Source organism: Colletotrichum truncatum (genome assembly GCF_014235925.2).
Source record: "Colletotrichum truncatum strain CMES1059 chromosome Unknown Contig_0001, whole genome shotgun sequence".
Classification (NCBI taxonomy): domain Eukaryota; kingdom Fungi; phylum Ascomycota; class Sordariomycetes; order Glomerellales; family Glomerellaceae; genus Colletotrichum; species Colletotrichum truncatum.
This window is the reverse complement of record NW_027222398.1, coordinates 5,870,922-5,883,124: the sequence shown is the minus strand read 5'-3', so window position 1 is coordinate 5,883,124 and position 12,203 is coordinate 5,870,922. Positions and strand designations below refer to the sequence as shown.

Below are 12,203 nucleotides of genomic sequence, written 5' to 3'. Positions count from 1 at the left end.
TGGGTTGTCGAATCATTTCATTTTCTGACATGTTCAAGAACGCGTTTCGTTGTCTGTCGAGTCTAGGGTTGTTCGTCCTCCGACTTGAAAGGAACGCAAGACAGAGAAATTACTGATAACATTCTAAAGAATCCTAGAACGACTGACTGACGTGGTTGAGTTCCCAGTTGTTACCAATTTTGCCACTGAGCTTTGGAAATAATCTCAGCAGCTGTGGTTTAAGCTCTCCATCAGTATGCACGTTCTATACCTGCTGTGGCCGCATGTCTCCCCCGAGATCCCTCCTGAGCCTCCGCCGTTCTAGTTTACGTTGAGTGACTTCACATGATATAAACGCTTTTATCTATCTTTCGATGGTGGAGATTTTAAATTTTATCGAGTGCTTCTGCCTATATCTTCTGAGCACCCCGAAGACCGATTGTCGGCGGCCACGGTTTATCTCCTGCTTTTCTTGGCTCCTATTGCCATGTCACTTTTACTAATATAGGGCATATTTTATCGAAGCGATTGCTTATTTTATCAAACTTGGATTTTCGTTGAAAGGGGGGTAGGTTATTGCAGATATCAAGTGTAAGGGTCAAGGAATCCGAACACGGTAGCATCAAGTGAACGCTACAACTGAAATCATCCTGGGCTATCCTCGGAGCAACTGCACCAGTGAGACGGCCTTTCTACCAATCAAGTCACCAAGGGGCTAGGGTCAGAAGGTTGAGATTGATGGCTCAGAGACAACTCAAGAACCACATATTTTGTAACGTTCGTGAAAATCAACGTCCCGCATTCTGTAAGCTCTTAGAATTCCCCATTGTAATGCCGAGGTTCTCTCAGCTGCATCCACTCACTGCACAATAGCACACGGCGATGAGGATAGCATTGGGGAGAGTTGACAGTAGGTGATCTATAACAGCCGCAGCCTTGGGACTGCACCCATCTACAGCCAAATGATGACACATAGAGTACACATATTCTACACTTTTTGATAACATCCACACACCCTCCTCCTTGCGATTCAGCTTCCGCTGAGTCATACGCTGGCACACTCCAGCCAGAACCGCATCTCGCCTCGCTCTCCCCGGAACATCCGCGCACCTTACTTCTTGATAAGACCCTTGGCGTTGGAGTATCCCTTGATACGCTTGGTGTACTTCCAAAGGTGCTTGAACTTGGGACCCTGGCGCTTGGCTTCCCAACCACGGGCCTTCTTGGGCCCCTTGAGCGAGTGCACGCGTGTCGCGCGGAACTCGATGTCTGCGCCAGGAACACCGGCACGCTCCATGACGCCGGCCGTGTTCTCATCCCAGATTGTACGGAAGATGTTGAAGCCCACGGGGTTAAGGCGGAACTTGTCGCGGAAAGACTTCAGGGAGAAGCCGTCCCGGTTGGAGTAGAGCTCCTTGAGGGCAGCGGTGTCGAGGCGTTGACCGGGAGCCTGCTCGAGGATGAAGATAGACAGACGGTGGTAAGGGCTGCCCTTCTGCGCGAAGGCGGGCAGGTAGGGAAGAGCAAGCTGGGAAGGGTCGCGCAGCTTGGAGAGAGGGACGGAGGTGGCGGTCGGGGAGATAGGAACGTTGGCGGCGAGGTAGTGGCAGCGCTTGCCGAAGCCGTCCGTCTCGACCTGCGGAACGTCTGAGTCCATGATGACAATGGACACGAGACGCTCGCCGGCATTGAAGGGGGTCACGCGCAGCTTGGGAGCCACCTCAGTGACATTGCTGGGGAGAACCTTGCCGGGGGGCACCTTGGAACGACGGAACCAGAGCTGGACGTCGTACGTAGGGTTCAGCTTGGGAAGGATATCGGGAACGATGTTAAACTGGGAGATACGCTGTTCCGTCAGCTGTGCCTCGTAGGCGCGCCACTTGCGCTCGGCAAGGAAGCGGTAGATGGGCTTGTTCATGTCGCCTGTTTTACGTCGTGTCAGCACTCAATGCAAGAAGAGAAGGCTCAATCGCGATATGCGAATCGTACCAAGTCCATCCTCAAACCGCCTCTTGACGGCCGGGTCGTTGATATCCGCCAGAATCTTGAGCTCCTCGACGTGCTGGCGCAGACTGCTCAACTTCATCTGGCGCATCCTCTCTCCGCCCTTAACCTCCTTCGCGTCGATACTCTCCAATCTCTTAATCTTGGCCATCTCGGTGACAATAGCGGCCAACTTCTCCTCGCGGTCGGCAGCCAGGATCTTGCGGGCCTCCTGGAAGGTCTGGTAAGGCAGCTGCTCGAATGGGAGGTTCTGGCTCGTACGGATGGCATAACGGCGACGTCGCGAACCGACGGGGGGCGTTCCAGCCTTCCAGAGATCCTTCTCAGCCCAAGGTGCTACCGCCGTGTTGGGGTCCAGCTCGAGGGGATCCGGCGCCTCGGGTCTCTCGCGCACCACTTTGTAGACCTGGGCGGCCGGGGCAGGCGTCGTCGAGATGCTTCTCCGTATCGGCAGGGTTGTCGTGGTGGCGCTGTTTATGCATCGCCGCAGCGGCCGAGCGGCCTGCCTACACGACGATGACATTATGTGGGCTGTATTGGGGGTGGAGAGTGGGCGTGGTTGGGTGGTTGTCTGACGACAGGCGCTCTCACACACGAAGGAGGTTTTTCACCCAGAGCTTCACGGGATGGCACTTTGCGGGTCTCCATAATTATTTTTCCAATTGAAGGACGGAATATCCCGCCCCGTACAGGGGACAAAGCTCCCATCTGGAGGTGCAAGACGGGTACGTATCGAAAATTAGCGCCATCTGATTGGCAGAGGCGTAGGACGGGCCAAATTTTCGTAGTCGGCCGGTTCCAAACCCATTTATCGACGACTACAATCGCGCGAAGCCCCGATTCAACGACGTTCTGACCGTCCTTTCCATTGTGAAGTCCTCGCACACACGCAATGGCCGGCAAGGGAGTCAGAAGCCTCGCTGAGGCCATGAGGGGCCTATCCCTCTCGTCCCAGACGACATGCAGAACGGCCAGCCCGGCAGCATCATTCCTCAGCTCATCCAACTTTACGAGATCAATGGCCACCGAGGCGCCATTGCCCGGCATCACAACTTCCATTCACTCTAAGCCCAACCAGATCTGGACACCAAGTATGCACCGATATCCTTTCGTTAGCTTTCATGATGCAATTGCTAACCTGTCGTCCTAAAGCCACTTCCGTCCCCGTCACGATTCACGCCTTCCCAACCCTCGAGCCTCAGTCCCTCGAGTCCTACTCGACAAAACACCTCTACCTCCCCCTCCGTCGCGATCTTCTCCATCTTGCCGTCGTTTACGAAGGCGATTCCACTCGCCAGGGTACAGCCAGCACCAAGACGCGCTGGGAGGTTCGTGGTTCGCACCGCAAGATCCACCCCCAGAAAGGTACCGGCCGCGCCCGTGCCGGCACCCGGCAGTCGCCCATCCGTCGCGGCGGAGGTGTTACCCACGGTCCCAAGCCCCGTGACTTCAGCACTCGCCTGAACCGCAAGGTATACGACGTTGCCTGGCGCACTGCTCTCAGCTATCGCTACCGCCGTGGTGAGCTCGTCGTTTGCGAGGACGGCATGGAGCTGCCTCTCCCTCTCGACTTCACTACGCTCGCCGAGCAAGGATTCATGGGCCCTCAAATGGAGCATGAATACCGCCGCAAGTGGATGCTTCAGGTCCTTGAGGCCAACCAGTGGGGTAAGGCTCATGGCCGGACGCTCTTCGTCACAGCCGGTGAGAAGCCTAGGCTGTACAAGACCATGGAGGCAGCAGGAGACCAGGGCAGGTGTCTCAATGTCAACGATGTAGACGTGAAGGACTTGTTGGAGACAGGACGTGTGGTGGTTGAGCGGGCAGCGCTCAAGGAGATGCTCGAGGCGCACCAGAGCGACTTGGTCAGCAAGATCTTCATCAACGGCATCACAAGGACGGGCCCGACTCTTGGTGAGTCGCTGGTGTAAAAGTGGACTTGCGCGGAAAAGGGGGACGAGGGGAAGAAATCTGTGGATATCGTGTAACATCAATCATCAAGGAGCAGAGATTGTCTGACTAGAAGGCGCCTCTCCGGCATGTAGCAATAGAAGGCAGATACTGCCATTCACTGTAATAGTGGTTCGCGAGCATGTCCGTGTGGTGTATTTTGATTTCCACTGCTCCAGGGATCCGACTCTGAGCTTCTCAAAGCAGCTCAATTCATTCTACTGGCGTTAAATTTGGGGGAGCAGAAATCGATTGAGCAGTGTCAGCCACTCGGCTGAAACGACCCCAACGGCAGAAAGCCTCGGAATCTGATTCACTCCATTTTCTTTGTTAGCGTCGATTCAAAACACAGCGGTATGGATGAGCATATCGAATCCCTCATGATTAAGGCAGAAAAATAAAACGGCGGAGTTCCATTTTCACCCAATGGAGACATTGAAACGTCCGACTTGCCTCCATTCTGGAAACCATACGCCATGCTACGTCAAAAGAACCTGGCAGAACCGGGTACGTCGCCCGCTTAAGAGGCCCCAGCCCACTCACACCCAGCCATTGGAACGACTCGCGGAATCCACTGCCATGTTTTTTTCCTGGGGTGAGGGAAAAGCAACCCCGCGAATATGAGGGTTGAAGAAACTCTTTTTCAGACAAAATAATTCAACGATGAAATTAGAATTTAGGTTTAGAAATCCTTATTTTTCTGATTAATTCAGCAGTAAAATTGGTAGGGCAATTCTCATTTGCAGACGCCAAGCACTCTCGCGTCCGCCCGGGCCTCAATCCCCGTGTTTCCCGCCGGTGTTGTAAAGTGGGGTGGTCTTTTCTTCCGGGACCGGAAAGTGTATCCGGCGCCGGTACGGCGTGCACACACATGCTACGTCATTGCGGGCAGGAAGCCCATCTTGGCTGCCATGGAGCTTTCTCCCCAAATCCAAGACCAGTTTCCATGTCCCCAATATCACTCCCATGCTCTTTTTCTCTATGCGCAGGGCCCCCTCCCAAGTACGACCCAAGAAAATGGTGGGAAACCCCATCATTATCATTATACACGTTATGCTTCATGGCGTCGTGGAAAGAGTGAGAGTGCATTTTGCCTCTCCCGCTGAATAAGCATACAATCAATGCTCCACCTCCCCATCTCTCCCCCCTTCCTTCCAGGCATATTGCTAATTTTTATGGCCTTGCGTAATGACGAGAAGCAGCAACGTCGGATTCCCTCCTCGAGAGCCCTGCAGGGCTAGCAACATCCCTGTTTCCCGCCCAGAGGCCTGCAGTAGTGAAGTAACGATAACAACGGGGACGGAAACAAAACCCCTAAACCCAGGTGCCAAATCTAAAGAGTCGGTCATCTATTTGGCTTCAACCAAATTTGTTGTAATACCTATGCCCTTATTTATTAAATTTTATTCATTGGGAAGCAAGCCGGCTAGGATGACTATCCTTCGTCGGTCGGCAAGGGGTTGTTGGTGACGTAGACATGGGGTATGTAGGTGATCAAGGTGAAGTAGCCCCCTTCATTCGTGAAATTCCCTTCTTGAGCCAAGATCCCCATTCCCCATGCCTTGGTATTTGGCAAAAAATGCTATTCTGCCACCCCATCCTAATGCGTCGGATTCTGATGCAATACCACCTGGCGACTATTCCTCAGGCAGATAGGCGCGGTAAAGCGGACAAAGTTGGCCCCCAGGGGGAGCGAGAGCCACTCTCTCAACCGACGTTGCGAATGGGGCTGGGGAGGAGCCTTACTGACGTAGTTCAAGCCAAGCTTCCGAAGCTAAGCTACCTAGGAAGAGGAGTTTCGCCTCCTTTCGTGCTCCATCCGGAGGTTTCCTGCGTGGCGGCCGACTAGCTTCCTCATATATTCGATACCCTCCCGCCAGGAGAGCTTCGCAAGTTGCATGTACTCACTCACCCTTTTGCTCTCTTTGCAGCGCAGTGCCATCGTGGTAGGGCCATTCACAGGCGGACAGTTTCAACGGCAGCAACCGATGGCATGGTAAAATTATCAACAGGACTGCCCTTTTCTTTTTCAAAACCTTCACGATGTCGATCAAAAGAAACGAATCCAGTCTTACGAATTAGCCACGGCGTGTCTCGAAGGGCCTGTCCTCCATCAGTTACGGACCAGCACGGTGGGAGACCAGCACCACGCCTACGATGCCCATGCCTCCATCAACAAGTATAGCATAGCCATATCCTACACCTTACATTACCTTCGGAATCGCAAAGGTCCATTTTCCCGCCTTGAAGTATGCTCAGATGTTGTCACGTCAGGAATCTTACTTGGGCACCAGTCAGCATCATCAAAGCTGGCCTGAATAAGCTCGTCGAATGCTTCCAACGACGCTGCTCACACAACACTACCATGAGTACATAGGCTGGCCAGTACCCAGCTATTTCCTTGTGTCAAGTTGCACTGTTACTTGAAAACTGCTTTTGGACACTGGTTTGTGCGGCTGGACACGACCCCAGCTGCCGTCTAACGGGTGTGAAATTAGGTTCTTGCACGTAAGGGCCCAGGTACCTGGCTAGTAGCCATATCTATTGAATTTCTCCGTTGACATGGTCGTCTTTGTGCTGCTGAATTCCATCTGGAAAGTCCATTACGCCCGGCTATACCGCCCAAGTATCCACCGGGGTATCAGGTTGCAGACCCAGCATTCTCCATTGGCTGGCTGCTCAAGTCTTCTGACTTGGTCTCTTTTGGTCATCATTACTTCTCGTCCAAGTTATTGCTCATAGCAGGGCAGTATCAAACAAAACCCACCCCAACGCCAAACCAGAAAGAACTTTCACGATATAAACTGCGGCAACAGCTTTTGGTGGGGGTTGACCGGCTGGCCCTTTGTAACATAGCCTCAGCGGTACATCGGCTCATCTCCCGTAATGGCGCACTACGCCTGCTCGAAAGCACTGTCCGGCATGTGGTCGTAGTTGATGTCTGCGCTACTGCTTGCTGATATCGACGACAGGCTTGTCATCGCACGCTCAGATCGAGTTGGAGAGATTACAGACATTTGGCCTAGCTTTGGTCAGATTATTGCCGTTGTGGCATATGATTAGCCACTTACTATCAATTAACGGCCTGTACGCCCCCCCATTGCCGAGTGGCCTTTCACCAGCCCCCCGGCTGGAGTCGAAACTTTGCTTTTTGACGCGATCCGCACTGCTCTGGACGAACCGCCGAGCCTCGTTCTCAAGCCACAAGTTGATATTGGGGTCGTTGCAATTAGCATGGGACATTAGTTCATTCTTCATGCGGGTCACTTCATCCACCAGTCCGTTGTACTCCATCTGAAGCTGCGCATGCTGGCTCTCCAGCCCCTGTTTAGTTTCCTGCAAGTCGGATACCCATTCTTTCTTCTTCTGCCGACATTTGCTTGCTGCTACTCGGTTTCGCTCCAAAAATTTGTTGCGCTTATCGTCGTTGTCATCTTGCACGGGGGCCTTGCCCTTTCTTCCCTTCTTTCTCGGCGGACTGGCTTCGGACGGGTCCGTTGTCCTGCTGGACTTGGATGTTCTTGTCTGCATTGAGTTCGTAGAGTCGGTTCTCGAGCTAGACTTGGAGGTTGATGCAGAGGGCACCTGCAACAGTGACGGCCTATCGTCGAAAGGCTCTCGCTTGGTGGTGTAGTGCGCCTGGCAAGCATGTCCGTAAACTGACTGCATGTTGGGAACCAACGGATCCCAGACATCTGGCATGGGCATGTAGACCGAAGGGTTCTGCGACATTGTTGCCGGAGGGGTGTCTACCTGTGACTCGAGCGGAATAGGTTCTGGGAGCAAAGTCCGGGGCTGATCGCTGTCGAAAATCTCGTTAGTCGGTGTCGCAAGATCAACCGCGTCATTGAAGAAACTTGGAGGGGTATTCATTGTCTTCTGTGGGAGGCAGGCCGGGGTTGGAGTCGCCGCAGGTATGGTTATCTCTGGCTGTACTGGGTTGACCGTGAAGACTATGGCGCCAGTCCAAAGTGACTGGATGAACGTGTTGGCGTGCCCTCACCTACTCAGTTCGCAGTGGTTGTCAAGTGAAATTCAGAGACAAATTACAGGAAACAGCCAAAATCTTTGCCCCTTGGCCTCGACACAATTGCTGAGCAGAGTCAAGCCAGTAGCAACAGAGTAGCTCTTTCGATAGGGGACGGCAAGACAATGGCAAGGAACAGCCAAAGGAGAACGAAACTGAGAGTTTAAAGAAAAACAAGAGAAACAGCGCCGCGGGAACCTCGAACAATCTCAACGCCTCTCGTGTACTTGGCGATGGATGTAGAGGAGGTTAAGCTGGGGACGATTCTGCGACGATGCGTTGCGAATACAGTATTCACCCCTTCTAGTCAAGATCGATAGAAGTTGTCCCTCGCTGCGATACAGGTTTGAGAGGTTGAGCTACAATGCCCATTGGTCAGTATTTCCCAGTAAAGGCTGTGCTCGACTCGGAGAGGGGGGCGCAGGAGTATTGGGTGTTATGAGGCCTGGACGGGACCCAGGCCAATTTGTGACGGGCTGATGATGCAGGGTAGGTGTAGGACGGTTGAATTAATGGAGCCGGTGGGCATTGCCAAGGACATCCGAGTATACCTTGATTCTTGCTCAAATCGGAGGGGCCGCTGTCGGATAGGGCAACGTGGGTAATCACAAGCAAGGTCAGAGAAAACCCAAGGGGCTAAGGGGAGCACTGGAGCTACCAGGCCGCGGAGGCAAGTGTTGGCAACAAGGCCGATCAGAAAGGTCGGAGCAAGGCCGGGGGCATATGGCTGCGGAATGTGAAGGCTTTGCGGGGTTCTGGTATGAAGGTTTCACATCGACTGACCTCGTGCCCCTAGGCAAGTCTTGCACAGCGGGTGATGGTGGATGTTGACAGTATCAACAGTGACGCCAATTGAGCGAGCGAGTGATACAGCGTCGTTTGAGCCAAAGAAAAAAAGGAGCAAGAAAGAGCTTCGTCAACGGTAGCGAAACGGTGGCTGGAGCCGTTTTGGTATCGCGACGTACTTTGTTCAACGTTCCGGGGCCGACAGTACGTTCTTTTCGCCAGTAAGAAGTCCGACAAGTGGGACGACTCAAACTGAACAAGAAAAAAAAAAAGCCGACAGCGTCGAGTTTTGGAAGGATGCAGTCCTGGTTTGCGATGGATGCCAATGTTATGGCACGCTATTGTTGTGTTGCCGGAGGCAATGAAAATGGCGGCGCAACAGCCTTCTAAACAAGGATGTCCAAGTGGTGATGTGGGTGGGCACTGCTAGTGCTTGCAGGGTGATGGGGCAGTCGCAGGTCGCACAGGAGGACGTTGCCTGTTGGGCAGGGATGGGCTGGAAGATTGGCAAGTGAAAGGGGATGGGAAGCAGGTGGTGATAGAGGAGGTCGAAAATGAATGGTACACAAATGATATTCAGCCGGTAGGGGAATTGCGTGCAGGACTATGGACAAGGAGATGAACAAGAGGTTGGAAAACACTGGAGGATGAGCCGGAGTGTGCTCCGACGTAGAATGAGATTGACTCAGAAGATGGCAAGCAAGTTGTGACGAAAGGATGGATTCGGGTTGGATGGAGTTCATAACAATCGAAGCACTGGTACATGTGCAAGTGGGAGAGGCCTGCAAGGGAGTATGTGACGGGCGGGTGTCGTTGGGGGTGGGCGGCCAACATGGAAGTGAGGTAAGAAGCAGGGCGGGAGGTGAGTTAAGGTGGGAAAGTGAGGGGATGCTTCCACAATCGCATTACCTGAAATACCCGGTTTCTACTTCGTTACTTCTGGCGACTGAGAGTGGTAGGATAGCAACGCAACTACCTTAACCTACAGCAACCTACCTTACCTTACCTGAACCCTCTATGCTGTAGTGAGTGGGCAGAGTGAGGCAGGCACGTCTGCATTAGTCTAAACTGTTTCTCTCTGATTGCCCAGAGCTCCCACACTCGCCCGCGCTTTCCCTCTCCGTAAAGTAAATGCAGCTAAGCCAGGAGTGTATACAGCAACGGCTGCTTCCCCATCTACCTCCCCCCCCCTCTTTGTTCGGGTCACCTCACTCACTACCTGCCATGAGCTGTCCGCAACAATTAAGAGAGGCGGAAAGGAAGGGGGGAAAGATAAAAAGGCGTCCTGCATCATGTTTCCAATAGTGGGCTGTCAGGTCAAAGCCTGCTTCGGAAGCTAGCATTGTGCTCAACTAGCCCAGGATACCTACAGCAAGCTACCCTGCCCAATTTCCTCTTGGGGGTTCGGCTTGGAGGGGCTTGACCTGTCGTCAGGAACGCTACTTATGGTACTTCCCAAGGCCCCCTGTCCTTTCGGATGAAAGTCTCCGAAAATTTCACAAGACGCTCTGGTCGCTGTTTACGCTCCCCTGCGGCAACACATGCACTATACATAGTACACTCGACACATGTGCCGAATGCGAGCCGGATTACAAACAGGCTCTCGCCTATCTGCGGATTTATCGGCATTGAATGCTCTGCTAAGGTTCGGCTTATCAGGTTGGGTAACCGTAGAGAAGTTACAGCACAGGGACAGAGCCGTATTTATGTCCAGGGGTCCCCTCTTTACCACACTTTCGTCGCAACCACGACGCCAACCAGCTCGGCGAGCACAGGCCACCAAGATGGTTGGGACCGGGGAGGAGAAGGAGTCTGGGAGGTGACACTGACATTGCCCGGGACCCAACCAAGCCCATTAAGCTGAATGAGTGGCCCGGCCTTGGTCCTTCTAGCCGTGGTCAGCGTGGCATGGCTGGCAGGCGCAGGGGTGAGAAACAGGGGAAGCTCGGGAGCGTCAGGTGGAGAAAGTGAGGGGCACTCACGCCAACAAACCACCAAGAACTGCCCCAAGTGGTTCGTGCTTGCCGAGACAGAGGCCGCAAGCTGGAATTGGCGTGTGCCTCACAGAGTTTGTTCCACTGCTATGGCACGAGTACCAGATATGTAGTTGGAGCAGGAGAGCGCAACAACAGCAACCACAACAATAACAACAGCAGCAGCAATACCCCAACATTTTATCTAACCCCACTGAATACCTCGTACTTAGTGTGGTAGGTATGTATCTTGGTCTATCTGCCTGGCTGTAGTGTCAGACTTTCTTACATTTCAGATGCCAATGACTTGTCTTTTAGTGTTGAATTCAATGGCCTAATCATGCTATCTGCTTACTATGTACCTACTTACGTGTGTTTTCCATGATGCGCCGTTTCGCAAACAGCTGCAGATACCTATCCGGCAGTGCCGGGTTCGTTCCGTGATTTGCTGCGCGTCTGCAAGCCTTACAGGATAGCGCCTTCGGCTAACAATCGCTTCTCCTCGAAGTCAACCGATGCCCTGGATCTATTAAAGAAATCACGATACCAGATCGCCGATGACAAAGTTCTCGATTCATTATATGCCAGGGCCATGACTAGCATTGTGCCACAGCTAGCGAGTCCGCCCAACCCATGTCGCGACCCGTCGAGATGAAGCAACTCCAACCTCGTCTTGGTGAGTATGTAATCGGGGAGAAGGAATGGCCATTGAGCTACGAATAACATCGCGGCAGAATTTCCGGCTAGCCTCGCCTTACTGCCCTGCTGCCCTACTGCCCTGCAAAACGATGACCCAACCAGATCAAACGCAGACAAACGGAACCGCTGCCTTTCAAGGAGTTCACAGGAGTCGAAGTTTCCAGAAGTCCCCTTTTTCCCCCCTGCTATGATCTTCTCTAAATCCCTAGTCAAGTGCCACCTGTTGCCAGCTACTCCCTGTAACAGGTGGTGCTAATAATGGACCCTGAAATTTTCGCCCGTCAACCCGTCTACTCATTCTTTCATCAGCTATGACTGTTGAAAAGTTCATGTTGACGAATCACGGTTAGAAGGACACAGTTAAGTAATAGAGAGAACAACCCAGTTGGCTGCCAAATTCCTCGATCGCGTTATGTTGTGTGCTAGCCCTGGGCTGCAGTACGGTAACCGGCACGGGGCAATGGTCACCCTGCCCACTCACTACCCAGCATAAGGTGGGGTGATACGGCGTCCACCTCCGACTCATGTCCGGCTTTGGATCGGCCCCGAGCTGACCGTCGTCATTCCTTTGCCTGCCGCGTCTGGTGTTGCAGGTTTCTTCGCACCCCGCCACACACCGCCGAGACCATGGGGTCCCTTATCGGGAAAGAGATTTTCTTCCTACCCTTCCATGATCCTCGACACGTGTATGAGCTTAGGAATCCCATGCATGAGCACACTGTTGTATTTCCCCCAAGATTTTCAAGAGCGCCCTTGCCAAGTATGCATCCATGTTATCAGCGTCC

At 53.1% G+C, this 12,203-nt stretch overlaps 3 protein-coding genes across 3 annotated transcripts; 1 reads left to right on the top strand and 2 right to left on the bottom strand.

The window, feature by feature from the left end:
* Positions 1–1,090: 1,090 nt before the first annotated feature.
* Positions 1,091–2,506, bottom strand: CTRU02_201642 (mitochondrial 54S ribosomal protein mL38; the record flags this gene model as incomplete). The annotated part of the gene is made up of 2 exons (XM_036729113.1): positions 1,091–1,902; positions 1,969–2,506. The coding sequence occupies 2 exons, from the start codon at positions 2,504–2,506 to the stop codon at positions 1,091–1,093; spliced, it is 1,350 nt and encodes a 449-aa protein (XP_036579264.1).
* Positions 2,507–2,875: 369 nt separating this feature from the next.
* On the top strand, positions 2,876–3,914 carry CTRU02_201641 (mitochondrial 54S ribosomal protein uL4m; the record flags this gene model as incomplete). Its single annotated transcript, XM_036729112.1, has 2 exons — positions 2,876–3,074; positions 3,136–3,914. The coding sequence occupies 2 exons, from the start codon at positions 2,876–2,878 to the stop codon at positions 3,912–3,914; spliced, it is 978 nt and encodes a 325-aa protein (XP_036579263.1).
* Positions 3,915–6,827: 2,913 nt separating this feature from the next.
* Positions 6,828–7,806, bottom strand: CTRU02_201640 (bZIP transcription factor; the record flags this gene model as incomplete). The annotated part of the gene is made up of 2 exons (XM_036729111.1): positions 6,828–6,955; positions 7,005–7,806. 2 exons carry the CDS (start codon positions 7,804–7,806, stop codon positions 6,828–6,830), a joined length of 930 nt encoding a protein of 309 aa, XP_036579262.1.
* Between the last annotated feature and the right edge of the window lie 4,397 nt (positions 7,807–12,203).